General features: G+C 43.1%; 1 protein-coding gene across 1 annotated transcript; it reads left to right on the top strand.

Annotated features, from left to right (window-relative positions):
• The first annotated feature begins 13,464 nt into the window (after positions 1-13,464).
• On the top strand, positions 13,465-26,194 carry bmf1 (BCL2 modifying factor 1). The gene is made up of 4 exons (XM_086275245.1): positions 13,465-13,708; positions 15,582-15,779; positions 16,412-16,614; positions 22,112-26,194. Exons 2-4 carry the CDS (start codon positions 15,608-15,610, stop codon positions 22,226-22,228), a joined length of 492 nt encoding a protein of 163 aa, XP_086131371.1. The 5' UTR covers positions 13,465-13,708; positions 15,582-15,607; the 3' UTR covers positions 22,229-26,194.
• Positions 26,195-26,640: the final 446 nt, after the last annotated feature.

Genomic DNA, 26,640 nt, shown 5'->3' with positions numbered 1-26,640 from the left:
CTTCGGGGAATGAAGAGGCTACTTTCATTGACCAGCTGGGTAGAAACAGTCACAACCTTGCTCACACAACCTGTGCAATAACAGAGGTGGGAGGTAAAGTTTGAGGTGTGAGCAGAGTGAAAACTTCACAGTTTATTAGGTCTGGGCTGAGAAATCAATAAAACTGCTTTCATGTGAACTTCACGGGGAAGAACAATCCAGACAGGTTCATTAGTGAATTATACTTGATTCTTTTTCCCCTCACTACAGCAGGGAGGAGACAGCAAGCAGCTGCCTCGGGGCAAAATGAAAGACAAAAAGTTTGTACTTAATGCATGCTATATAGTAGATTTCTTTTCCATATGGGAATGCTAACATAAAATATGTATGTTGATCCATATGTTGATTCTTTTCCTATGAATATTTAAAATTGCAGCTACGTTGAGGGTTACACTGCTCTGTTTTGCATTGTGTAATAAAGCCGCAGGGCTCTTAAATGCAGTGCCAACATCTCTTTTTCTTATCAGAGACATGCTGATCAATAAATCATATCACCTGACAAGCCGCATCAAACAATGTGAATTTCAAAGTCAGGTGGGATAAAGCCAAACCCCCCTAAAAAAACTTTGTTGGCTATCACAATCAAAACATGAAAGAACAAAGCCACTCTACAGGGAAAAATATTGATCGAGAGCCACGGTGAAGTGTGGAGAGGATCTACGCACCCACAGTTAGGCTGGACAGATGCCGGGGTTACAGGAAGGTGAAGGTTATAAGTTCAAACTGCTGGCAGCTGAGGAATAATGTTGTCCAGAGGTTGCAGAAGGGTTACTTCTTTTGTTGCTGTGCGAATATTGTTTGGAAGCAATCAGGATTTCACGTTTAAACCGCACCAACTGCATGCGATGAAATCTTTGTGTCTGTTAAGTGACTTGAAAGTTATTTTGAAAGGATTTAAATGCCTTGAGGATGTTATTTATAGACAATGGATTCTGTTTGATTTCCACTATCTAAATTCTCTTCCACTTGAAAGGGGACCCTTCCCCTCCATTAATAATTGACATTTTATTACTTATCCTCCACATCGTGGCAGGCGTGCGCTTTGATGTAAGCCATATTCTTTTATCAGCACTGTGTAACGTATTGATTGCCAGGCAGATAGGAGTGCTATCAAAGGGATTCCTCGTGGGGCAGTCAACGCTGGGTCGCCTCATACTCCTGGAATTTGGTAAAGCACGGGTCTCTCTCACTTTTCCATCTCTTTGGGTCCTCTTGCTTCTTCTTTGGTTCATCCTGCATGCGTGCCTGCTGCTTATCTGGGTTACATATTCACAAAGAACAACAAAACTGTTGAAATGACATCATCTAAAGAGGATTGGGTTCATTAGGGGGGCAAGTTGCCAAAGAAGGAGGAAGGGTTTCCACCAAAAGAAACTGGTATTGCTGGGTGGACTGGCTCCCCAACCCCCCACTATCTGTTAAGTCTCGTGCTCTGGCTGATGATTACAACGGACGATCTCATTCATAATGCTCATTGTAGTTTGCTGGAGATGCTTATCGTCAGCTGAGTGACAAACAACAGTGTGTAAATACTGTAGACTTCAGTAGGCTGTGGTGCATCAGACAAACACAGTATAAGGGAAAAACGTGAATAGCTCTCACTTGGGATTCACCCAAACAACACCCAGAAGACAAAGTATAGGAATCGCGTGCGAGCAATGGGGCAAAATACTCAGTAGCATTGTGAGAAAGATAAGCGCCATCGCTTTACACATGAGACGGATTTACAATTTCAGGAGATTTGTATAATCCATCCATATTGGCAAACACAGAAATCCTTTGTTTATTCTATCAGAAGCTCTCCTATTTAAAGATGTTTCATACATCGGAGTCCCGCGTGCAGATGCAGCTGCTTTAACAGCCAAGCATTGATTGTTATTTGACACTGGCAGGCCAATTGTCAAAAGCACTCACAGCAAAACACAGACAGCAGTCGTCACGAGCCTATCGTATTTAACTCAACAGAAAACACATAGTCCATTTTCACTAGTGAACACTTAGAGACCATTAGCATTAGTAGTGTAAAAGCCCGGCTCCTTTCCATCATCAATATCTCATAATTGAAGGGCTGCATGAGGCCCAGACTGGTGAAATTCTCCCACACCGGCGGTTCTGCTGTTGTCGATGACTTGTCCGCTCTGACTGACTGCACTTTTGTTTTCCGCGGATTAGGCAATCTGACTTCATCGAGGTCCGTGAGGGGGTTCGCGTAACGCTGCCTGGAGGTCACTGCACCCATGTGACCCCCTCCTCCTGCCCCGACGACAGCCCGTCGGCTCTCAAGACTCAGACTGTGAACGTGGTGACCCCACCTTCCTCGAGCACGCGCACACATGCAGACCAATGCTGTCCTCTGCGCAACAAAAAACCCCAAGTGCACGCACGCGAACACGTCCGCGCACGTACTCTCAGACTAGAGCGTAAATTTTTAATGGAATATACATTAAGGAGCATTCATGGACTGATACATGATGTTTCCCCACAGCTAATATTTCAGCAGACCTGTATCGGATCAGGATTGAATGATTGATTTTTCTATCAGGCTGCTTTGCTCGAATGAATAATTCAGGATTATAGCTTGTGACACCTTAAGCATATTGTGTTACTTGCTTTTCATCACAAGGTTGTGTTTGATTTTTTATGTGTTGTCTAATAAAAAAGTTTAAAAGAGTATGGCTCAAATCTGATGAAGGTTCATTGGATTTGCTATAAGGTCACTGCATTTGTTGCCATTGTAGTACAATTATGCATACATGTGTCTGTGCACCAGTACATACATACATATATATGTATTTGAAAATACTCTGGGCACATGAGCGTACGTGCTTGCTGATGACTTTCTCTTGGCCTCCTGTCTGTGATGAGAAATGTCTGAGGTCACACGCTGATTACTTGTCTCCACAAGGGGTCAAATGACTCTTAAATGTTTTGTTTACACTTCTAAAACCATGGCTGGGCTCTGAACCAAGTAGAGCGAACTCTCAGAATTCTACATAACTGAAGCTGAACTCTCCAGATTCGGTGCGGGTGCGTATTAGCCAGTGTGACGAGAGAAAAATGCAAAAATAATTAGAATTTAAATGAATCCAAAACAAATGTTTGTTTGTATTGGTAATTACATTTCTACAAATGACTTTGAACTGTAACTGTGAACTCGCAGTGATTTATTTACACTTAGTGAACTGCTGATTTCTTAAAAATTGCATAATAGCTACAATTTTCTGCCCCAGATTCAAAGAATCGCAAAGTGAGAAAATACATAGCAGTGTGTGTGTTGATTCACAGCTTAAAGAAAGATGATATTTCAGTGTTTTTTGTTTAAAAGCTCCTGCATCTTTCAGGAGCATCTCCTGTTTCAGCTGGCTACAGTCCTAGACCTTGACAAACAAGTGCTGGATAATTATTCGAACCAGTGTTAAATACAAATTGCGCAGACCTGCACTTGAAAGGACTTGCTGATGCACATCAGATACAGTAACTCGCTGGGCTGCGAGGCTTGCGCCGATAGCCTCGCCGAATGCAGCCGATTGAACCAAACGAACACACGGAGCAAAATCACAAAGAAAACTTGACCCCATCATGAAACGAGTGAATCTCATGACTCACTCTACTCTGTTTCACCCCGATGACAATAACGAGGGCAGGTGGCTCCAGCAGTCATATTTGATGTCCCACATCAGACTACTTACACCTGAGGAGTGTGACATCATGATGACTCTAAGCTGATAACCCGGCAACAAACCAGCGGTTGTTGTGAGGATAAAGGATTAGCCTCCGTTTGCTTTTGCTGCTCTTTGAACCAGAAAAAGGCTGAAAAGGCTCGCACATGAAAGGACCATCTTGCTGAGAAAGCACCGAATTGGGGCGCTACCTCTCATCAAAGAGGTTGACTCACTTCAAGCACAGAGAGCTCTTTTCCATTGACTGGGGAAAGAGGGGGGTGACGGCTAATGTGCTGCTTCTATTTGTCTTTGCAGGTGTCAATACGTGTATGTGTAAGATTTTTGTTTGGTGCGTGTGTTGGCCGTGTCTGTCTGCCATATCAGGTGCGGTCTCTGTCTCCTTCCTACATTGTTAGTGGATAATGAGTTGTGATTAAATATGAATGCTAAGTGTTTGGTGGCTGGAGCCCAAAGCTGAAACCGGATCCAGTCAGGCCCACGGGCAGCATAATTAGTAGCTGATGATAGATGCCATTAATGTTGTTTTTGCACACGCTGTTTGCGGGGCTCTAAGCTGGACCTCCTCAAGCAGTAGGCTGCCTTTGAGCCCATCCATAGTTAATTAAGTGGCAAATAAATAAATCCTAAAACAGCCGCGGTTATTCCGTGTTGCTGTAAAAACAGATTCTAATCAGCTTTATTTCAATTGTTTAATGAACAACAGCGATTAAATAGTATGCCATTTGTGACTTTTATTTGATCTCCTTTATTATCACCTCTGGGGACTTTGTGTTGAAAGCGTGACGAAAATCCTGTGGAAAACAATATCAGCATTTCAAAGATTTGAAGGACCAGTGTGATGTCTTTAATGATGGAGAAAAGCCCTTTGTGCACGCTTGAAGGGCTGTGTTTGGTTTTGAGTGCTCTTTGGATTGTCATATCCCTGGTGTGAGATTGACTCATTCATAGCGAACAGACTCCCTGTCTTCACGGTAAGCTTCTGGGCCACATCGCAGTGGACACCGCCGCGCTGTCTTCTCTTCCGAGGGAGGCAGAGGCATGTCCACGGCTGTAAGGACTCGTCTGGCTTTGAGGTGCCGTGGCTTTAATGTGTGGAGCAGATTAAACAGCATGGTCTTTGTGAAGTTTAGATAGCTGGTCAGCTCTCCCACACAGCTATCCGCTCTTATCTGTCTGTGTGCATGTTTGTGCATGAGCGTTACGGGCTGGGGCCCTCGCCGTGCACTCTCTCAGATTCTCCGAAGGGCTAGCAGAACAACTCGGCACACCAGTCAGTCTCATTAACTGAAGCTCAGACTTTTCAGGAGGATCCTGCCTATGAGTAGCCAGCAGGCAAAATATTAAGAGAAACGTGAGGGACCAGCTCCTGCATTTCAATTAAATCTTCTCGCTTGACATAAAAGCATCACCTGCAGCCAGTTAACTGCTGGACTTCAGTATGTCTCAGCTGTGATATAAAGTACATCACATCGCCCAGTGAAGTTCAGACAGTAGTCGGTTCAACAAAGGGTCAGAGTATGTGAAAATGTTCCCTGTGCCATTACGCGTCAGATTCCTTCTTCTCCCACAGAGACAAATGAAATAAACGTCTATACGCTTTGGACTGTACAGCCACGTAGTTGCAATAGGTCTGTTGGTTGGTATTATAATTATATCATTTGTTGACAACAAATAGAAATTCATTAGATTAATAAAAATGTTTTAGACGGAAACTTCTTTCAGAGGCAAAGTGATTGTGTCATCATCCTGAGTCTAGACTCACAAAGTGGGACGTTGCACACTCTGATGCTCTTTTAAAGAATCCTTTAAACCAAACCAATGCCACGAGGAGAACTATGGGATTTCTAGATTTCTCTTTAGTGTCTGTAAGTTTATGTGTGCACCCACGAAAACAAAGGCCTTTTGTATCTGGGTCACCCACGAGAGTGTGAGGTTTGGCCGTCAGTGTGCAAGCCAGACGGGGATGTATGATTACCAGACGGCCCTTACAATAGGTGGACATTTGTGTCAGCGCTCTCAGTTACGGCGGTCAGATCGGATGTCATTGCTTCATAACTAGCTTCACCTTCACAATTTTTGAAAGCGGCCGGGTTCAAGCACAAAACTACCCCACTCCTCCTCTCCACACCTGCTACATTATTCAATGTGTCTTCACCTGAGAGGACCTGTGAGGGGTTGTAGACTGACAGAAAATAGACTTTGGTTTCTAACAGTGGCGCTGCCTACCAGAACAGAAAAACACAGCTCATACATGGGTAAACACATGTAAGGACATAGGCAGTAAACTGTATATCCTATATACTTTGATTATGTTAAAATACCTGCAAAAACAATCACAATTCATTGTATTTAATTTTGCCTTTGACGATACTTAGATAAACAATTAAAGCAGTAAGAGTGAATTACACCATAAAAAAGCAAAGCTCAGCTCAGTTTAAAATGGTATTTTAAAAATCGATCAAATGAAACAAATAGTATACAGCTAACGCCGTCAAAGTGACTAAGCTTAAGAGTCCAGCTCTTGGATGTGAGGGGGTACGGTGTTCCAAAGTTTGGATACAGTTAAGAGAAAACCCTTGCACCCATAGTTCTCAGATTAATGGGAGGTACAGTAAGCAGACATGCTGATGAAGACCACAGGGAGAAGGAGGGAGTGTGAGTCTGGAGAAGATCAGGGAGATTTGCAGTGCAGAGACTATGTCAAGCTTTAAATGTTAATGGCAATATGCAATATAAATGGTTATTCTCATAGGAAATTTACACATTCATATAAATATAAATGCATGTGTGTGTGTGTGTGTGTGTGTGTGTGTGTGTGTGTGTGTGTGTGTGTGTGTGTGTGTGTGTGTGTGTGTGTGTGTCCAAGGATTATTTATGCCGTGGAGAGCTAAGTTTGTTTACTAAGTCGCAGCATGGTCATGTGTCTTTTTTACGAGTTTTCAAAATCCAAAGTATTCTTAAGCAAAGACGTTTTAAGGTTTGTCTTAGGTCAGTTTTATATATTTAACATTATTTATATGTTTTACCGCTTCCAAGGCCAGTGTTATAACTGAGAAATTACCTAATGTGTAATACATGTCTAATTAAAATGTAATTATTCCTGAATATTGGTCGAGAATAAGATTCTTAACCAAAACTTATAAGCCAGTAGCAATAACAGACAACTTATAAGCTCAGATGTTTATGGCCACAAGAGACAACTAGTTGACTTGGAGATTTAAGGGAATGTTTCTCAAAATCAAAAACTATTCCCATTTTGTGCATGCAGCCAAAGAGGTGATATGTTTTAGCTTATCCTTATACTACTACTACTTTGGATGGATGTTCATTTAGGTAGTTTCTTGTGTTAAAGTGACATAGTTCATGTATTTATAAACAATAATTATCATAATTACGTTTTCTCTATTGTAATTACATAAAAGGTTTCACAGATTTTGATTTTAGTAAGTATATGTACAAATATTTTCTGCACTTCTGTTAATCAGATATATATGTTAGATATATGGAATTTAGTGATTTGATTTGCTACATGTAATTTTTATATTACATGTTAGATGTCATATTTTGAACAATATGAACATGTAAAATGAAGACTATATTAAAATATATATTATAACATTAACCCTCGAGTGACCCTAGCGAAAAAAAGGGACCATTTTGGGTACGAAGGGCAAAGGATGGGTATAAATTTTAAGGGATGCTCAAGAGTTAAGTATTTTTTGCCTATTAAAAAACATTCAACTGAAGACTCATTTCACTCACTTATATAAAAACAAATTAAGGTGCAATATGGACATTATGAACCATGCTGGGCATCCTCTGCATCCCCTGCACACGGCCATAAACAACCAGAGGAGTCTGTTCAGTGAGAGGTTGCTTCTCCTAAAGTCAAGGACCAGCAGACTTAAAAAGTCCCACACGCCAACAAACTGTTTAACTCCTCGCTGGAGGGGAGAGGGAGGGGAAACGGGGACAAAGGAGGGGGGAACAAGTAAGCTGTAGTGCCTTTTCACTGTGCAATAGTTTTTGTTAATATCCAACAGTGTAATAGACTCACAATACTTGAAATGTGCCGTTCCCTTGTATTCTTATTCCTATTTATTCTATTTATCCCTTTTGTATTCTCTGTATTTATATATGTGTATATGTGGTATATTTCTGCTCACATTCTGCAACTTCTGTCGGTGCTGTGCTACTGGAAACTGAATTTCCCGGAGGAACCCACCCGAGGGATGAATAAAGTTTCATCTAATCTAATGTAATCTACAGGGCAGTGCAGGGCTTTGTATCTACCACTCCGCTGTGATATAACGAGCGGTCACGGTCACGTGGCTTTCCGTTGCCCTGGAGATCCACCCATTTGTAGTTAGAGCAACAGAAGATGCCTGGGACAGTTCAGCCATAACTTTAAACTTCTCCTGCTCATACATGCTTGGAGCGATCTTGTCACACTGAAGTGGACACGCAACGGGATATCATAGCGTGGCTCAAGCACGTTCATCACAGTTTAAACCGCTTGTTTTGCACAACGGAATACGGCCTCCCGTCTGCAGCTAAACACCCCGATAGCTTTTGTAATAGCTTTAGCCCGGTCGGATTAGGCAGCAAAGGGCTGCTTAAACTCCTCTGCTCCTCCACTTGGACCGCTAGCGCTGGCCATAACTGACCACGCACACCATGCACATACTTTTAATTCTTTTTCGCATCTTCGGATCACGTGCGTACCGAACCGTGGAGTGGGATCGGTCTGGATTTTGGATCAACCGTGATCCGTTGCACCACTACTGAACATACATATACACGGTATAATCGGGGCGACCGTGGCTCAGGGGGTTGGGAATCGTATCTGTAACCGGAAGGTCGCCGGCTCGATCCCTGGGCTCTCTGTCCTGGTCGTTGTGTCCTTGGGCAAGACACTTTACCCTATTTGCCTACTGGTCTTGGCCAGAGGGGCCGATGGCGCGAAATGGCAGCCTTGCTTCTGTCAGTCTGCTCCAGGGCAGCTGTGGCTACAACTGTAGCTGCCTCCACCAGTGTATGAATGCGAGAGTGAATGAATAGTGGCATTGTAAAGCGCTTTGGGTGCCTTGAAAAGCGCTATATAAATCCAATCCATTATTATTATTATTTTACTATTATTATTATTACTATTTGGAAATTACATTTTAAAATAGCCAGCAGCACAAAAACTACTTGTTGGCCTGTTTTGAGGAAATTCATATTGAGGTTTGAGTAAATATCAAGGAAATAAATGTAAAACAGTGTAAATCCAAGTCATGAATGATGTGTGTATATGTGTGCGCCTAATATTCCAGCTCCAGATGCTAATTCTATGATCTTGATCGTGTTGTCCAGATAAAATCTTCAGAGGAAAATCTGAAGAATACAAGTCATATTAAACAAACATGAAGGACTACAGGATGAGATTGCTGGGTGTCAAGGAGGCAATCCCTCTTTTGTTTTCAGGTCACCTCTGCCATTGGGTCATGGTCCTGTGCAAGTCTCATCTAACTGGCTTGTAGTCAGGATGTGGTTGCCATGGCACATGTCCAGTTGAAACAAATGAAATCCATCCTTCTTAGTTTCCAGGCAGGATTCACATGCGGAGCATGTTTTGCGAGATGCTCTGTGTGTGTGAGTGTGTGTGTTTGTGATGAATTGCGTGTGCACATTCATATAGAGAATGAGATATCAAGAGGGAGAATGGGCTTTTGAGGTTACAGAGGAAGTAGGGCATGTGATTGTGCAGCCACGTGCATGCTCGTGCGAGAAGGAGTACTACTGTAAGTGTGTGTGGGCGTGCACGCATCGCTCTTCAGAAACAGTTTTCTGATGTAACATGAACCGATGCCCGCCTTCTCTCTCCCAGGCATCTCGGGCGTTTGTGGGAACTTATTTCTGAACACTTGCTTCCACCAACCAAACAGGAGTCAATGACTATCACACCAAAGAGACAATAAGGGCCAAGAGCTGTAGGTGAGCACATCGCTACAGAGCCTTAATCCACATACTGATAGATGCGACTCAGTTAAGTCAACAAGGTCTCCAATTTAAAATGCATGTTTCTAGATGATGGCGAGAGTAGCAGTGAATACATCACTGCGAGTCACTATTTGTGCTTTAGATGCCCGCGTCTGTGTCCCACTGAGAGTTGGCCTATAGCTTCAATGATTGCTGCACTTCTACACTGCACACTAATGTTTATTAATGAATAACTTGGCTTTGTTTTCCAATGATATTTTAATGTCATCAATATGTACTTAGGTTTTTCATTAATAATTAACGCCAGATTCTTTCAAATACTAAACCATTTAAATGCAAGGTTATCTAATATACATGCCTATCTGTTTCTTTTCCCAGCTGACATGAGAATGTATTGTAGCGCTAGCTTTCATACAGCGTGTACAACAATGACCTGTACTTAACGGGATTCTATAGTAATTACAGGTGTTTTAAGTGTGTGTGTGGTGGTGGTGGGGTCGTCTTTGTTTGGCAAGAGTACAAAAGGAAGCAGCAAATAATGCTCATCTTTGAGCCTTTTGTTGCCGCTCATGCAAGAGGTGATCGAGTTTCCAATATCACTGTGCATGAGGAAACATATCCCCTTTTCATGCATACCCACCCCTTCGAAGAAACTGCAGGTGGGACAAAGGCCAACCTAGCAGTCTATCCAATTAACGCATAACAGAGGAGGCAGAGACCCGTGGCTTCTCACACAGCTCAGTGGTGGGACATGATCACAGCTGAATGACAGTGAGAGGGAGAAAGAGGAGTTGGGGTGGGGTGTGTTACGTGTGAGAGAATGCAGAGGGTCGGCCCCAGCTCCAGCTGTCCCAGGGTTCATTGATCAGTGATTGGAGACAGCTCTGCTGACAAGAGGGGGCAAATTACCAGTATCTGCCCTGCACTTGATAACAATATGCCTACTGGAGACAATTTAGCATAGACCTGGATACTGTATACGGATAATAGTATATAACAAATTCAAGTGTTTTCAGTCCCATCTGCCACGGATGTGTAATATCAAGCACCTAGCCATGCAGTCTGCCTTTAAAAACAATTGTGAAATTATGGGTTGTTCACTGAATTTGAATGTTAGGACGCCACCAACAGGTCGGTTCCAGGATCAACTTTAAGGCCTGATTTAGACTTCTTGGGGGAGTCTTTATAGAGCCTATACATTGCCTCACATCATTGTCAGGATTTGTGTGCATGGTGTATTATGTGTTAATTACTGTGTAATTGTGCCCCAGGGGTTTATATGCAATGCTGTCCAATAGAAACCGGGGTCATTGCTCTTTGTTGCTTTCAGTTTTATTCAGGGACAAACATATTTGTTAACTCCACTTCTTTGAACATTCCCTCGCATCCATTCCGATAGCTTCAGCATCGTAAGTTAAACATTTTTATGATGTATTTGGATTGCCAATTACTCTGTAATTTGTGCTTTTTCTGAGATGACCTGATTTAAAACCTCTGATAATGTGACAGTTTCAAGAGCTATCATACTGTCCCAGTTAAAGCATCTGTGAAAAGCCTCTGATTGTTGTTTTTGTGATAAAAAACAAAAGCGTGAGTATTCTCTGCAGGTGCCTAATTAAACTGATCAAGATGCAGTCCTCTTCCAGCTGAATCTAGGTCATTTCTACCGACACTGAACAAACACAGGCATAAAAACTTCTGAAATTATAGTCTGTAAATGTAACCTGTACTTTTGTTCAAACACTGTGGCGATCAGAAGTGGAAAACATAATAAATTACACTTGGGCAAAATGTTGACATGAAGCCCACCTTTTGTGGATTTATAGACCCACAATATAGTGTCACATTAACATAGAGGTACATAGACCACAGTTTTAAAGAATACACTTATCAGCAGCATCAACAAAAGCACAAATGACACGGTTTAGATGTCTTCAGCTGCGAGTGTGGTACACAGATCTCTCATAAAGCCTTTCATAGATGTTGACTTGTCTCTTACACTGTTATACAGTTTCACATCCATTACATATTGAAATCATTCTAAAAATGACTTCTTTACTGCAGAGTCTATGACAGGTCAGAGTGACCAGCAGAAATGAATATAATCAGTGTCTGACAAAATATTTAACTAGTCTACCTTGGTATATATTTCACTTTTAGCAAAAGTCTGGTTTCTCCACTAAAGTGTACTGCTCTCTAAGGTACAGGATGTGACCTGCCTTTTCAAGTAACTACTGAAACATAGATATCATACTATAGTGACTTGATGCTGTTCAGTATATTATTGTCCCAGTAAGAAACTGAGTCTGTGAATGTGAATACACCTACAGTACTGTGCAAAAGTTTTAAACCAAACCTCATTTCTTTATATTTTGCTTCCAATGAGCCAATAATTCTTGTAATTCTGCTTTTGCTCCAAGCCCTCCATCCTGGACCCCCCTCCACCTGCTCGGGCCTGGTGGTCTGCTGTTTTTGGGACTGTCTGGAGCCAGCCCTTAAGAGGGGGTACTGTCATGGTCCTGAGTCAGGGACCCAGTAATTTGTGGACAGTGTCTGAAAGTCAAGTACTTAAGAAAAAGGGGGAAAAATCTAGCAAAGACCTGACACAGGATCAGAGAGATGCATCTGGACCTTAAATGCATCTACTGTTTGCTAAAGCATCATCGGAAATGGCTTCAGTGGAGTGGTGTCTGTAAAGAAGCCATTCTTAGGGAAGGGAAATGGGGAGAAAAAGGCTGAGGTGTCCCAAATTACGCAAGAACGAGACTGAAAATCAGCGATAACAGGTTTTGTGAGGTGAAAATCCAAATTTAAATCCCTATCAATAATGTACAGACGAGGTCAGGAGGTACAACGGTGAATATCTACAGCTGTCTGTAAAACACAGTGGAGGCTCTATCATGTTTTAAAGCCCCACTTCAGTCAATGATTTTGAATATCGCTGCCATCAGATTTCAAACCTGGCTTAATTTTTCAGTTTCCAAACACAATCTGAAACAGGATTGTGCAGTAAATGTATACCTTGGGTAGAAAAACACATCAGTCATGGCTTTGCTGAGCCTGGACCTCAACATCAGTGAACCAGTGTGGCATCATCTTGACAGAGAACAGAACAACAGGCAGACAGCATCCAAAGAAGAGCTCTGAATGTTCTTCAACAAGCCTGGAGAACTATTCCTGTAGACTACTTTACATAAAGAGAGTTCAGGCTGCGGTCAAGAATAAAGATGGTTACAGTCAAGCTTATTAGGATTACAGAACCTCTGTTCTATAATCATAATAAGCTGTGCTTCCACACATGTGTTTGCGTTGCAGTAGATCACTCTACCTATTTCTCATTTTCCTTGCAAAATATAAACAAATGAAAGACGTTTGCACAGTACTTACCATAGAGAAAAACACAGGATGCAGCATACTGTGATATATGCTTCGAGCTGTAATCAACTTTAATTGTGGGCTGAATTATTTCAGCAAATGTCAGGTAAATATATTAATATACAGCTGTCAGGGCAAAGAACGGCTGAAAAACACCACAAGATGACAGCGATATCTGACCAGAGCAGCCAGATGATCAACAGTAGTAGCGAGAAAGCGGTCTCGTGCTCTGGGGAATTTCCCCTTCCACGTGTCTGATTACACGACCGAGAAGGCCGGGTAACAACAAAGTCGGCTATTGGTTGCAGCACCCATATGTAGCCGGCTCTTAAAGGGATATGCTTTCTTCGCTTGGAAGCAGTGCAAGTGTGCCGGAGGGAAAGCAAGCCTCTTTAAAGAGGGTTTGTTTACTAATTTTTCGCGCCACGCCCCGTTGGCGGAGTCAGCTGACATGCCTGCAAAGACATAGGCTGCTAGCGCTTTTCCTCGCAGAATGGAAGTAGTCGTGGAGGCGATAAGGACTAAAGTCGTTTGACTCAGCGGGATTCTGAACTCTTAGGCTTTTTTCTTTTGTTTTCTTTTTGTTTTCCGGTTATAGGACAGTCGTTACAGCGAAGCCGATCTGTGTGGTAAGTTCACGGGAGACACTTTTAAACGCTGTTAAATGTCCTCGTCCAGGGCACACTCTGTCCACCGGAGCGAGCTGATTACATCAGGTAACATGCGCGTCCTTAAAAATAAGAACCGACAGCGCAACGTGCCGCTGCCTTCCATTCGCGTCTGCATTCATTCGCCCTATGTTACTGCACATAACCACCGGGCTTGTCTGCTCATAAACGCGGTTAAATGTGCTGCCTGTCATTCACCCAGCGCAGATTTGAATTACACCGGCTTTCCCGGTTTGCTCAGCCCGGCTTGGTGAATGGACTTCAGACCGCGGGGCGCCGAGTGCGTCCCCGGGTGCTCTGTTAAAACGCAGTAACGACTGTTTTCTTCCTATAATGAAATGAATCAGCGTATTACACATATGCCCACGCTTGTCTTTATTTCACGCCACTCAAGCTGTATTTTTGCATGTCTTTTCGGTCAAATGTCGGTTTAAAACGCGCTCTGCTTTATTTCTATATGTTATAAAAGTGTGGCCGAGCTTGAGCGTGAGAAGGCTTCATTTCTCGGTGTGAGTAATGTTACATAAAGCCGATACTGCGTGGTGGAAGGCTCTTAAAGCCGTTGGATTGAAACTGTGTCAATAACAGAGCTCCCTCGCCACCTCTTTCCCTCCTTCCCCTTTGTTAATTTGTCTGCAGCAGGGGGAGCTACTGTCTGACACAAACATGCAGCTCACTGCCTGGTCAGTAGAGCAGCACAGACAGCAAGCCTGTGTATCTGGAAGTTGAACCTAAGGTTTTCTCTCACACACACACACACGCACACATGTTCTTTCGGTGTGTTTGTCAAAACAAAGCATTAAGTGGTTTTACACACAGGGTTTATTGTGAACGCACACAGTATATCGTGAGGTCTGGGCATGCTAGAGCCAGGCCAATCTGCTTATGCTGGGTGAAGAAATGAAAACTCCTTTCTCCGGGAGCTTGGCAGGCTGACAGACCAGGGAAGGGAGAGTGGCGTAGGATTATCCTCAAAGACTGTCATTACCCTTTTGCTGTGGATCCTAATTTGGAAGTGTGGTAGTAGTCTAACCCCGTAATACAACTGCAGTGGTGACTTTGAGTTTTGCCAGTGAGGCCAACTTGAATTTCACCCGTATTTTGATGACTGTTTGACCCACTGTAGAGTTGAGTGCAGTCTAGTATTGACTCTGGAGAGTTTGCCAAGTGCTCCTTGAGATTCTTGCCACACTGCGGTAAATTGGGTATGATGAATCATAATGAGGCATTTTATTATTGGCATCAAATATCTGCTCTAATATCTATATAACTTTCATATTTATATACATACGGTGCAGCAGTACTGTTAAAATACCAACTATTAGCAAAGTTAGTAATTATGGGACTGTTATTGAAACCCCCATCCATGTGCTTAGCACAGACAAAAGATAATCTACCTCTTATTTAATCTAGGCAGCAAAGTCTTTTAAATGTATCTGTGGCTCAACTGACTTGCCTAACCACAGTGAATTATGTGGTTTCATCACTGAGTTGAGCAGAGCTATTTGTCTAAATAAGCACTGAGATCTTTGCCACAAATTAAGGCAGACCGTTTGCTCATTTTCTCTTCCCCAACTTATCCACTGTGGTTTTATTGATTTGAGGGCACTCATTATAGGCCAGACAGGTTGTCTATAATGATAATGAATGCTTTGGAGGAAGGAACGACTAATGAATGTGTCTGAGATCATCTCATCAGCTCTTAGTGTGGATTTCTCCAAGGTTGGATTCATTAGCGAAGGGAACTTGGGACGCCGTGCCCCGCTGGAAGATGAACTACACGTGTTCGGCTTTAACCTTTCCTTTGTTCTTTTCCTGTCACGTTACTTTTAAGGCTGCTCGTTTCAAAGCGCACCCCGTATGGACGATGAGGAGGACGATGTGTTTGAGCCAAAAGCCAACTGTTGGCGCACCACATTCAGGGAGATAAAGTGTGAACATCGAGGCACACAGACACCCGGTCCTGCCCTGGTACCAAACAACGGCATGCTGCCCTGTGGAGTCGCAGAGGAGCCCAGACCACTCTTCTACGGTGAGGCTGACAACATACCATATTTCAAAAGAGGGGAGGAACAGGGAACACTGCCTTGTGCGTGATAACCGGTGTTATAAAACCGACGCACGAGAGCACAATGCGAGACTCACCGTGAGGGATGGTTAACAGCGTTACTGCGCTGATCTCACCTCTGGCGCCTCATAGTCGTCATCACATTCACTTTTATGGTCTGTATGCAGTGTACCCAGCTGCTTTGCTATTCAAAAGGCGCCAGACTGGCATTGTGACTGAAAGGATGTGACAGAAGTGCTCACCTGTGCAGCAACTCTTCAGAGAGCTGATTATCAGTGACAGCAATAACTCTGGTGCCATAAACAAGTAACCATTCCAGAGGAGCTCTATAACTACTAGTCATGTGGGTTTATTTTGTGAAACTATTAAAGGTCATTAAAAAAGACAAAGGAATAATCACAGCTGGGTAAACTGTGGATATATAGCTGAGCAACCTGTTTGCTGAAAGGCGCGTTCGGCAGTACTTCAGGAGACTGATGGATCTCCTTACCTGTGTGTAAAAGACTGGCACGCTCGGCGTCATTGCTGTATTGAGATTATTTTGCTGAGCACGTGTTGTTTACAAAATAATAAGCATGAGTCCTGACACTCGACAGGTAACGCAGGTTTTCGATTGCACTTCCCGGCACGCTTCGAGCTCGTCGGGGATCACAGAGCGAGTCGACAAGGAAGCACGGAGCAGCAAAACAGCATGGAGCGCCTGCCCCGCCAGCGACCCGCGGCTCGCAGCGTGGAGGCCTGCATTGGACAGAAACTCCAGCTCATAGGAGACCAGTTTCACTGGGAACGCCTGCAACTGGTGAGGAGGATGGATGCGTTCGGCTGATTGTGCAATACTGGGAGACAAACGGTGGTGCCGAATGGTAGTGAAACAAGCATGCTTTTAGTGCCTCACATTAAGTGTGGAGGGCAACCCGATTCTTTTGACAGTTTTCAAATTTGACTAAATTGCAGATTGCTCCCTGTGCCTGATAACAGGCAAATACACCTATATTGTTTTTTTTTTGTTGTTGTTTTTGTCAGATAGTCTCTATGTGTCCTATCTGAGCCAGTGAGATGAGAGCAGTAAAGCCAGGAAGATACGCCAATGTTCTGTCAACAATATAAGAAACAAAAGACTCCATAAAGCGTAAAGTTAAATTTGCTGCCATCAAACTAGAGACGAAACTTGTGTGCGAATAAGCACCACAGGTTAAGTGTTTATAAAGTCGGAGCAGGGAAAAGTTAAGTCCACACATTAGCCACATCATCCACAAACCTTTTTTTTTGCTCTTTTTAAATCAATATTTGGATCTCATTTTGATCTGACAGAGATTAATTGTGGGTCAAAAGTTTCTTCTCTATTACGGTGCTCGCTTTATATTTGTTTTGGAGAGGCTATACACATGCAGAACTTTACCCCAGTACCTAACCCCCACCCCCTCTGCCCCTCTTTTCCCTCAAGCCAAAGACATTTCAGAACGAGGACAGCCCTTCACCCCCCCCCCCACACACTCCCACCCCACCCCCTTCCCCTGCCTCCTCTTCCTGTTTATTTCTCTCTCTTTTCCCCTGTTTCCTTAATGTGCTCTGAAGGCTGTTGGTGTGGAGGATGCCTGCACTCAAACAACACACGGTGGTCACAGCGACAGTGTCCACTGTATCGGCATATCACTGCTGTTTGGGTGTGCTGTAAAACCTGTGACATGCTTTTATTTCTTTGTCTTTAAATATGCACAAAATATGCACAGACCCCCCCCCCCCCCCCCTCCAGGGAGATTTCCTGCAAAGTGCAAGTACTTTTGTTGCACAGGTGGTTAACAGTCTTTACACACATATTTATTTCACACATTTATACACGCACACATGCACGCATGCTGATACATCCAGGAAAAAAAGCAGAAGTGGTAGAAGTAGGTAAACATGTTGTAACCCGAAGCTCCCCACGTGAGCCCAGAGGGGAACAGCTGTGGTTCCAGGGAGTCTCAAGGCAGCCCCTTCCCTTTGCGAGGCGCAGCCACAGGAGACACACGCACACACACACCCAAAAAATATGTTTTCTCAGTCATAGGCAGACTGCGGAGGTGAGATCCATAATAATGATGGTTTAAGGATGTATACGGGGGGGGGGGATGGAGAATGGAAATTGAACTTCACATGATCAAATAACAACTGTCCTAAGCTGTCTTAAAAACTCCCTGTGGGGAAATGGGATGACCCGTGCACATAAAAATATGTATACATTAGGGCTGCCACGATTAGTCGACTAGTCACGATTACGTCGACTATCAAAATCGTCGACGACTGATTTAATAGTCGACGCGTCGTTTGAAGCTTTGTAAGATCCCAAAAGACGCAAGAATAAGAAGCAGGATTTAAGAGTGTAATAACGGACTGAAACAGAAGATGGCAGCACTGCATGTACAAGGATGCCAGCTGCCGTTAAACCCCGAAGAAGAAGAAGCTGTGTCCCAGAATTCATAGCGCGGCCCAGCCCAGTTTCCAACAATGGCGGCAGCTAGTTAGTTTTAATATTACTCTTATTATTCTTTCTGGGTCACAAAATAAACGTTTAACATATTTTCAGGCGAGAATGTAGCTGTGTAAACCTCAAATATCTGCTCAGTTTATCAAGACACCGCATATTTTCAAAAGCGCTCCGACGTTTTCGGAGACGTCTGTTACCCACTAGCTCGATAGCTAGCCGGAGCTAGGTCACTAGCACCGTGAGAACACCGGACTCCCGGCAAATTGTTTTCAAACCCACCGCCGTCTTTCGCTACTCAGGTTAAACATGATATATGAGTCACTTAGATAAATTAAAAATGTTATTGTTTGACTTTTTTCAGTATTTTATTTGTTCCTGAGTAAATCGGTTTGGCTGAGATTAAAGTTTTTACACAGCTGAATAAACGTCAAGCAGACAGCTGATTATCAGAAGTGTGAGATGCTCCAGAATATACTCCGGTGTCCTGTTATATTTTAGATAGCAAGGAGTTTATTAAACTTCACCGAAACAATCTGCAAATTTCATTAAAATTGAATAAACTATCATCTTGTCTTTATTTTTAGTTAGCACCTTAAAAGCTTAAAGCTGTAAGCTAATGATAGTTATATAAGAGCAGATGCTGCTGGTGCAATAAGCTGTAGTTTTACGTCCAATGGATGATGATCTGATTAGTCGACTAATCGCATAAATAATCGGTGACTAGTCGACTATCAAAATAATCGTTTGTGGCAGCCCTAGTATACATGTGTATATATATATAATCTTTTTTTCTTTTTAAATTTAGACTCTAACCTATGAGACAGCTTCTGATTTTTCTCATGCACTTTATCAAGCAGATGTTATTTATACCGCCGCAGCATGACTCATGTATTGTGACACGGGCAGACACACACACAGACGGTCAGACAGGAGGGTTGCTATGTGTGCGACCAGGATCTACTGACGCACATCGGAGGCAGGCCTGGGTCAAGAGATGAGGAAGTGGTTTGTGCTCACTTTGCTGGTTGAGTAAACAGCAGAGAGGACAGTCAGAGTGAAAACCATCCTGTAAAGTCATATCTTGAAGACACATATGCCTAGATAGTGAATATTTGATAAAGGCCAAAAAAAAAAAAGTTTTTATTTTCTTTTGTTCTCCGAGCATGGCTGTGCTTCTGCTACTGTGCTAAGTGTCTTCGTGGTTTGCTGTTATTGAGGGATGTTTTTACATGTTTTTACAACTCAAACACTTAAGTGTGGTTTTGGATGCGTGATTCCACTGAAGCCTCTGTAATTACTATTTCTGGTTCTGGTTGTGCAAGTTATTGTATTGTGCGTGCATGTGTACATGCTCATGCATGAATACACCCATACTTGTTTTTCTGCTTTCTGCTCTTTTGCCGTCTCTCACTTCTCAGTATCGCACGGTCTGGCAGTTAGCACAAAAAAAAAAGAAAAACTCGCTGGATAATAGCGGTACTGTTTGCCAGGTCTCGTTCCTGTTGCTCCTGTCAGTAGGCGAGTTATTCAGCGCAGACACTTGTCCCAGAGCAATCTAAATGCCTTCGACTGCCATCGTTTTTGATGGATTTTGGTGCAACGTGGCTGCCGGTGCTCTCTCCATGGGAGCCCGTGGCCCCTGGCGAAAGGAGGGATTAGGTGGCGGAGGGAGTGCTGGCGGATGCTGACAGATAAATTGCTCCTCAGTCAGAAAGTGCTGGAGGGGACTCTAAGGTCCCCAGAGGGATGGCTGACATTAGCCGGGCCTGCCATTTGAGACACAGCAATAATGGCATTCACAATGGCAGGAAGACTGCTTCAGCCTGCGCAGGGCAAGGAGCAGAGTTGGGTTTCATCCCCATGTTTTTTTAAGGGAGACGACTCCTGGTGCTTTCCTTTCGATAGGAGGTGTTGAAAGCAGGGTTGAATATCTCCTCCGTGTGCGCGCCTGCACGCTTACACGCAGCGGTTGTCGCTTTATCTCGTCACTGTTCCAGTGAGGGCACGGCACTCTCTCCTTTCAGCACTTGTGGAAGGGGAGGGAGGAAAGTGGTGCTGGGAGCAATGACAAATGGTATTTACTTTTCTTTCATTGTTCTCTGATTATTTGTGTTGACGGGAACGTCTGTTTGTGCTGTTGCCTATTAACTCATGCAACCGCTATGTTCGCATGATACTCGGCCCTTCTCCGCTCGCCGATATGAACAACGCGGGGATTCTCGCTGCAGAGGCTGGCCTGTTTGCTCAAGCGATAAGGCAGAGCTTGCGAGCAGCTGGCTTGACAGACAGCTTGCACTGATAAAGCACATCAGGCTGGTGTCAGCGTGACGACATAGGGAATCTGGCTCCACTCTGCTTCTCTATCGCTGGCTAAATTTAGAGCCTCATTTTGACAGTTGGTGTCGTGACTCATGACTAACTTGCAGCAGGCCTGCACACCTCCTTTTGTCACTCTTGCTGTTTTTTATTCTCTCACTTTCTTTGTGTCTAGCTTGATGGAATGGAGGGTGAAAGGTCACAGGGGGCATTCTGGTTTGGACTGTAAAGACGAATTCGCTTCTCATGGAACTTGACTCATTTTGAGATTTACGCTCTGACAGAAAAATCCTCTGTCGTTAAATATTGACATACAGTATTGATATAATTGCATACCTGCATCCCCCCCCCCCCCCCCCCCCCCGCCCCCCTTCCTTTCATGGCAGAGCCGGCCTTGTGTAACTTAATAAACTACAAGACTTCAAGCATGGCGGCTTCCAGCGATGCAACATTTTGTGCTTTCTAATAAATACCCCCTTTGTTTATTCGAAGTAGACATTACACTATTATTATATACTTATCAAAATATCTCCAGGGCAAAATTTAGACATGTCATAATGAAACAAACAGCTTCCTGGTTGTGTTTACCGTAGCGTTTTTACCTCTTTTTTCAGGTGAAAGCAAGTAGAATACAAACATGCTGGCTGGAAACTGCTGAAGCTTATGCAACACCCTGCAAAGTTCACCACAGTGTGATAACGGTATGGAAACCCAGAGGCTTATCACAGTGGCAGTTCTTGACTGTTAACTAGGTCAAGGTTTGGACACTAGTCGTGCAAATATGGCGTATCTAATCGCTGCCTTAGGATATTTTGGCTTTTCTAAACAGTAATACAATGTTATCAAGACAACGTAGTACACTTTCATGCATTGTTTTGAAAAAGTAATCTTAACCCCGCCCCCCAGTTGTTTTCAGTTTACGGCCCTCTTGGTCTGAAAATAGCCTCGGAACTATCAGGTGTAGCGGAGTCTGCCTTCCGTCCGGGGCATGAGATCTTCAACTACTGTAGCCCTCTCGTGCAGACACGTGTGTTTTTCCACAGACTCCCTGCCTCTCATCAAGAGCCCTCTAATCCCATTTGGTGCAATTATCTTATCTCAGCTTCTCAATGGCAGAGATAGCATTATCCTCCTAATCGCACACAATCCAATTGGCTCGCAAACCTGAGAGAGTCTCCTCCTGAGCTGCTGGCTGCTAGTCTGTGCCAGGAAGATTAGAATAAAAAAAAGTGTGACCGTGCGATAAATGTGTTTATGGCTAGGAATGTCTGTAGGGAAAGCCCGGCTCGCGTAAAGGATCCTGCACACAAAGGGAATCCTCTCTGCTAAGCATCGCTGGGAAGCGGAGCGGAGTGCCCTGAAAATATCGGCGTCTCGTTACGTTTTATGCTCGCTGTGAATCGGCGTCGGTCGCCGACAACATAAACACGACGCGAACCCCAAATAATGGCTGCGTCTGGTGCTGTGTTTTGAGTTTCTAACTGTTGTGCGTTTTGTCTTGTTTTTGTTTCAGTATCACCGAAACCAAAGGAACCAGGGGCCGATGTGGTGGCGCCTGGCCGCGGCCATTCTCAGCCTTCTGTTTGATAGGGGGTTCATAGCCGGAGGAGGGGGTGGAGGACGGAGGTGAGGCGACCTTGTCCCCCGTTTTTCATTCATCTCTGTGAGGAACTGGACTCCTACTGGCACTGTCTAATCTAACACGGGTCTGTTTGGGGAGAAAACAATTGAGGTCACCGCGGGACGGAGACAACCAACTTTTATACCAGGTTGTGTTTTGGGGGTTTTTTGTTGTTTTTTTTCCTTCAAAGAAGATGCCATGTTGCTCTGAGATTCCACTAATGGGCAATGTTCTTTCTTTTTTTTTGGCATACCTGTGGTGTAGTGGTTTTGTACAGTACATTGTTCTTGTTCACTTTAATGACCTCTCACAGAACCTGGGAATGCCTTATTCAGTGTCTTCTGCCAGAATGAGTATTGAGCAGTTTTGACAGGCAAGAGAAGATGGTTAGGAAGTGAAAGAAAACGCAGAGGAAGTTTCCCAGGTGACCAGTCAAGTCGATTTTTACTAACTTCCAAAGAGGCGACTTCTCAGAACAAAAGCATTTTGCACCTCACCTCAGTGGAACATTTATGTTTTCTTCATTTTTTTTTTTTACTTTCAGTTTGTCTTTTGTCCCTCCTTGGTTTTCTTTGAACACGACCTCTTGGTATTGTTCAGAAATACTGGGAACACCGCGCGTGTGAAAGTGAGCGCACGGTGATATGTCATCTTAATATGCAAAGAGAGTCACGCGATACATGTCAGATGTTTGGGTCTGCTGACTCTCTGGGTGGAGTCTGCGCTTCTTAACGTCACCGTCTGGTCAAACAAGCCAGGTGACTGCATGCAAACTTGCCAGACATCAAAAAGAAAGTGAAAAAGGAAAACAAGGCATGTGCACTTGGACATCTTGTGTTGTTATTGTTAAAATCCTTTCACTTAACCTGGGTTTTTACTGGGTTTACTTGTCATTTTAGCCTTTTTCCTGCAACATATCGGGGGGCAAATGACATCTGACATGTAGCGCACGTCAACGTGCCGACTCTTGCACGCATGTAAACAACTATTAGAGGTCTTGCACTATATTAGAACACAAGTCAATCACGTTGTTGCAGATATCGTAACACCTAAACCAGCTGTTTTATTCACTTGACCCTTGTTCCCAGTATATTACTCTGATATTCCCTTTTGGGGGGTTTTTCCAATGTTTTTTTTTCATTTGATTGTTTTCAGACCTCCATGCCCTTGAAGTGGAGCTGTGGATCCACTGTTTTTGCACTATACCACCCTTCAAAAGATCCGAATGTTGACAAGCTAACCTCTGTCTCGTATGAAGGTTGATTTTTTTGGTTTGTTTATTTGTTTTTTTCATTTACCACCTGTTTCCTTACCACCGCATTTCACATTTATCCATTCGCATTGTCTTGAGACGTGCCTCAGTGTTGAGGCCTGACTGAACACAATCTGGATGACACTTCTCGAAAGATCGCTCACGCAGTTTTTCAGACCACACTGAAGAGTTGGAGAGAGACACGTTGGCTCGGTTAAAAAGGTTTTGATTTTTTGTTTTGTTTTTTTCACGGCCCCGCTGTATCTTCAGAACATCGAAACAATATGCCGAACCCAGTGCGTAAAACAAAATCTCTCAGGCCACCTTTTATGGGGTATAAATATTGTCGTTGGTGCTGAGATCCAGATTTGGGATGTTTGAGCACATATAATCACCACTGACTCAGCAGACGGGCAGTCTCTGAAATGGACAAAAAAAAGAAAAGAAAAAGTGAAAAAGACTGTAATTATTGTTGAAATATGAATATGTTTAAAGACACTGTCAAAGATGCTGTTTGTTGTTTTGTTTTACTCTTCTTTCATTGCTGAACCCAGGCCAACTTTTGAACCCAAGGAGCAGTACATATCAGGGGTCTGTAATTACATGCTCCTTACAATGTGTCAAGTTTATCACTGCATGACGATTAGGTTCTTTCTCTTTTTTGTTGTTGGGCTTTTTTTTGTTTTTTTCTCAAGATGTCTCAGGGACAGACTTTTGTGGGCTACTGGTAACCTTGAGAATCTGTTACATGGTTAGAAGAAGAGCTGTTCTCGCCGATTAATACGTGACGAAACCCCCTCGAGGTGTTGTCGCTTCTCCCATCTCCATTTTAACCTAGATCTCGGCCAACTTTCTCAGCACACGCTTCTTAAAGGTACCGTTCGACTGAGGAGTTTGAGGCTGACTTGCTGGCTGTGGTGGGGACGGAGCTACTGAGCGTAGTAGTCATAGGTGGTGCGAGGTGCACTGAATGTGGTTGTGGTTGTAGTTTCCTGCGGATCGTGAACGCTGAGCCAGTCCGTGTAGCTCCCCGTCTCACCATCAGCTCTTGACTTCCTCTTTGTGCTGCTCCTTCATTACATGGTTGTTGTTCATCGGTTCACTTTCTTTGTAATTTATTTTTCTTTCTTCTTCTTTTATTTATTTCAGTGTATTTGCCCATTTCTACTGTATACACCTGTGTGTGCAATTACTTCATTGTTTTCCTTTTTTCTATTTTGGTCTCCGGACTTGTATACGCTTCGGCTGTTTGGCTCTGTGGAGAGCAGGTTGGCGATCGTTACGCCGTCTTCACCTTTAGAACAACTACTGTAAACGTGTAGTTACGATTACTTTTTAAGTGGCGGCAGGTGTCACTGCTAAGCCAATCATCTAAACCGAGCAAACATAAGTACAGCTGCTGCTCTTCACAAAGAAGAAAACTACAGACTGCAGATGAGTGTTTGATACTCAAAATTCCACCTTCCAAAAATGACGCCTTCCCACACGACCTCTCCCTCATAACAAGTAACGGCAGACATGACATTAGACACAAAAAGGTTGCCTTCTTCCTCAAGTCACAGGGCGTCAGTTTACTCGTATGTGTTCAATTCTTTAATCTTAATCATTGTGTTGTAATCAGTATGCACTGGAAAGTACTTTGTATATGTAAATCCCTTAGGTTTCTTATCTGTTGAGTGTTGATGTATAGTATTTACTCTGATTTGTTCTCCTCAGTTGATCTCGCCACGTATCAGGCGTGTTCAGTGCAGCGAGCAAGTAGGCTCGGGTGCGATGGCCCGGTTTGATTTATTGGAAAGGGAAACAAGCCACCGTGGTGCCCTGTATAGTTTTGTTAGAATGAGGTTCCCGAGCCTCAAACGGCATACGTGAGCGCAGAAAATCCCAAGAGAGACAGTGAGAAAGAGACATGCGTATTTTATTGAAACCGTCAGTGTCTTGAATTTTGTAGTCCACTTTATATAAATTTGAAGTTTTTTTTTTCCTTTGAGGAAAGTTTTGAATTTTTATAAGTAATAACATTTCTTCTTTGTGGTTTTTCTTAACGTTCTTTTTTTAAAATTGTATTTTCTTAAGAAAAGGGGTCTGCTTTTATAAGGACACTTCACGCTTGTAAAATGACTTTTAATACCAGTGTGATCCTTTTTGAAGTCAATGAGATCAAGAGCATTTTGGGTTTTTTGTTTGTTTTTTTTAAAGACAAATGAGCTTGCGACATTCCTTGCACATCTTACTGTCCTGTATACACAAAACCAAATGAATTCATGGTTGCGGTTGATTTTGCTCATGAGCTCGTAACCATGAAACTGTCCTTTCTTTTTACAGAACTGATAAAGTGTAAATGTATTTCTAAAAAAGATTTAAAAAACAAGACAAAAAAAGAAAGAAAGAAAAAACCCTGGAATATGCCTTTAACTGCTCAGTTTCAATGAAGTCTTGATTATCACACACTCTCTGTATACCAAGAAATGAGACCCAGCGAACATGTAGCATTTTTGTAACATTGATTGTGTGTTTTCGAGACTCTACTGTGCACTCATTTTTATGTTTATATACATTTTTTTTCTTTTTTTGGTTGTTGATATAATAATGGAAGTAAAGACAATTTGTTATGTAGTGCAATATGCTGTACATGCGGAGCTTTGCTCTACAAATCCTTTTTTTTTCTTCTGGATTTCTTGTTGCTTATTGGTACTTTTTTCAATAAAATTTTATTGAAGGTGTCTACTCGAGTCACGTTTATGTTTGCAGGTCACCCGCAGCGTCGGAGGCTTAACATCCGCTTGTTTTAAAGGCGAATGTACGGTGGCCTGTGAGGTCAAACATTCTGCAGCGTAAGAACAGAAAGCAAACAAAAAAAAGTACAAAACACAAAGGAAATCGAGAAAACAAAAGTGTTTTGGGGGAGACAATAAAGTGCAGCTGCAGAAGTGACAAGCTAACAGTAAACAGCTAATAGCAGGTACATTAGTTTTATACGAATCATGCGATTATAACATACATTGTTTTGCATGTTTTTCTTACTCCTAACACCCTCCGTGTCTCTGCGCGATCCTTCGCATATTTTCCGCAGCTGTTCCGTCACATTATTGTCTCCTCAAAGACACTTGTTTTGTTCTATGCGTGATTGTCTTTTAACATTGTGTTTTATTCACACGTTGTGTTTTTG

The sequence above is a fragment of the Aulonocara sp. 'chitande type north' Nkhata Bay genome, linkage group LG19 (assembly GCF_057382095.1).
Source record: "Aulonocara sp. 'chitande type north' Nkhata Bay isolate Kocher_YH1m ecotype deep benthic linkage group LG19, A_spYH_male_GT1.1, whole genome shotgun sequence".
Lineage (NCBI taxonomy): Eukaryota > Metazoa > Chordata > Actinopteri > Cichliformes > Cichlidae > Aulonocara > Aulonocara sp. 'chitande type north' Nkhata Bay.
This window is presented reverse-complemented; position numbering and strand designations above follow the sequence as displayed.

Coding starts and splice junctions, on each gene's coding strand:
- bmf1 (XM_086275245.1), top strand. CDS start 15,608: ATGGACGATGAGGAGGACGATGTGTTTGAGCCAAAAGCCAACTGTTGG. Junction 15,780..16,411: donor GCCCAGACCACTCTTCTACG/GTGAGGCTGACA, acceptor GACACTCGACAG/GTAACGCAGGTTTTCGATTG. Junction 16,615..22,111: donor ACTGGGAACGCCTGCAACTG/GTGAGGAGGATG, acceptor TTTTTGTTTCAG/TATCACCGAAACCAAAGGAA.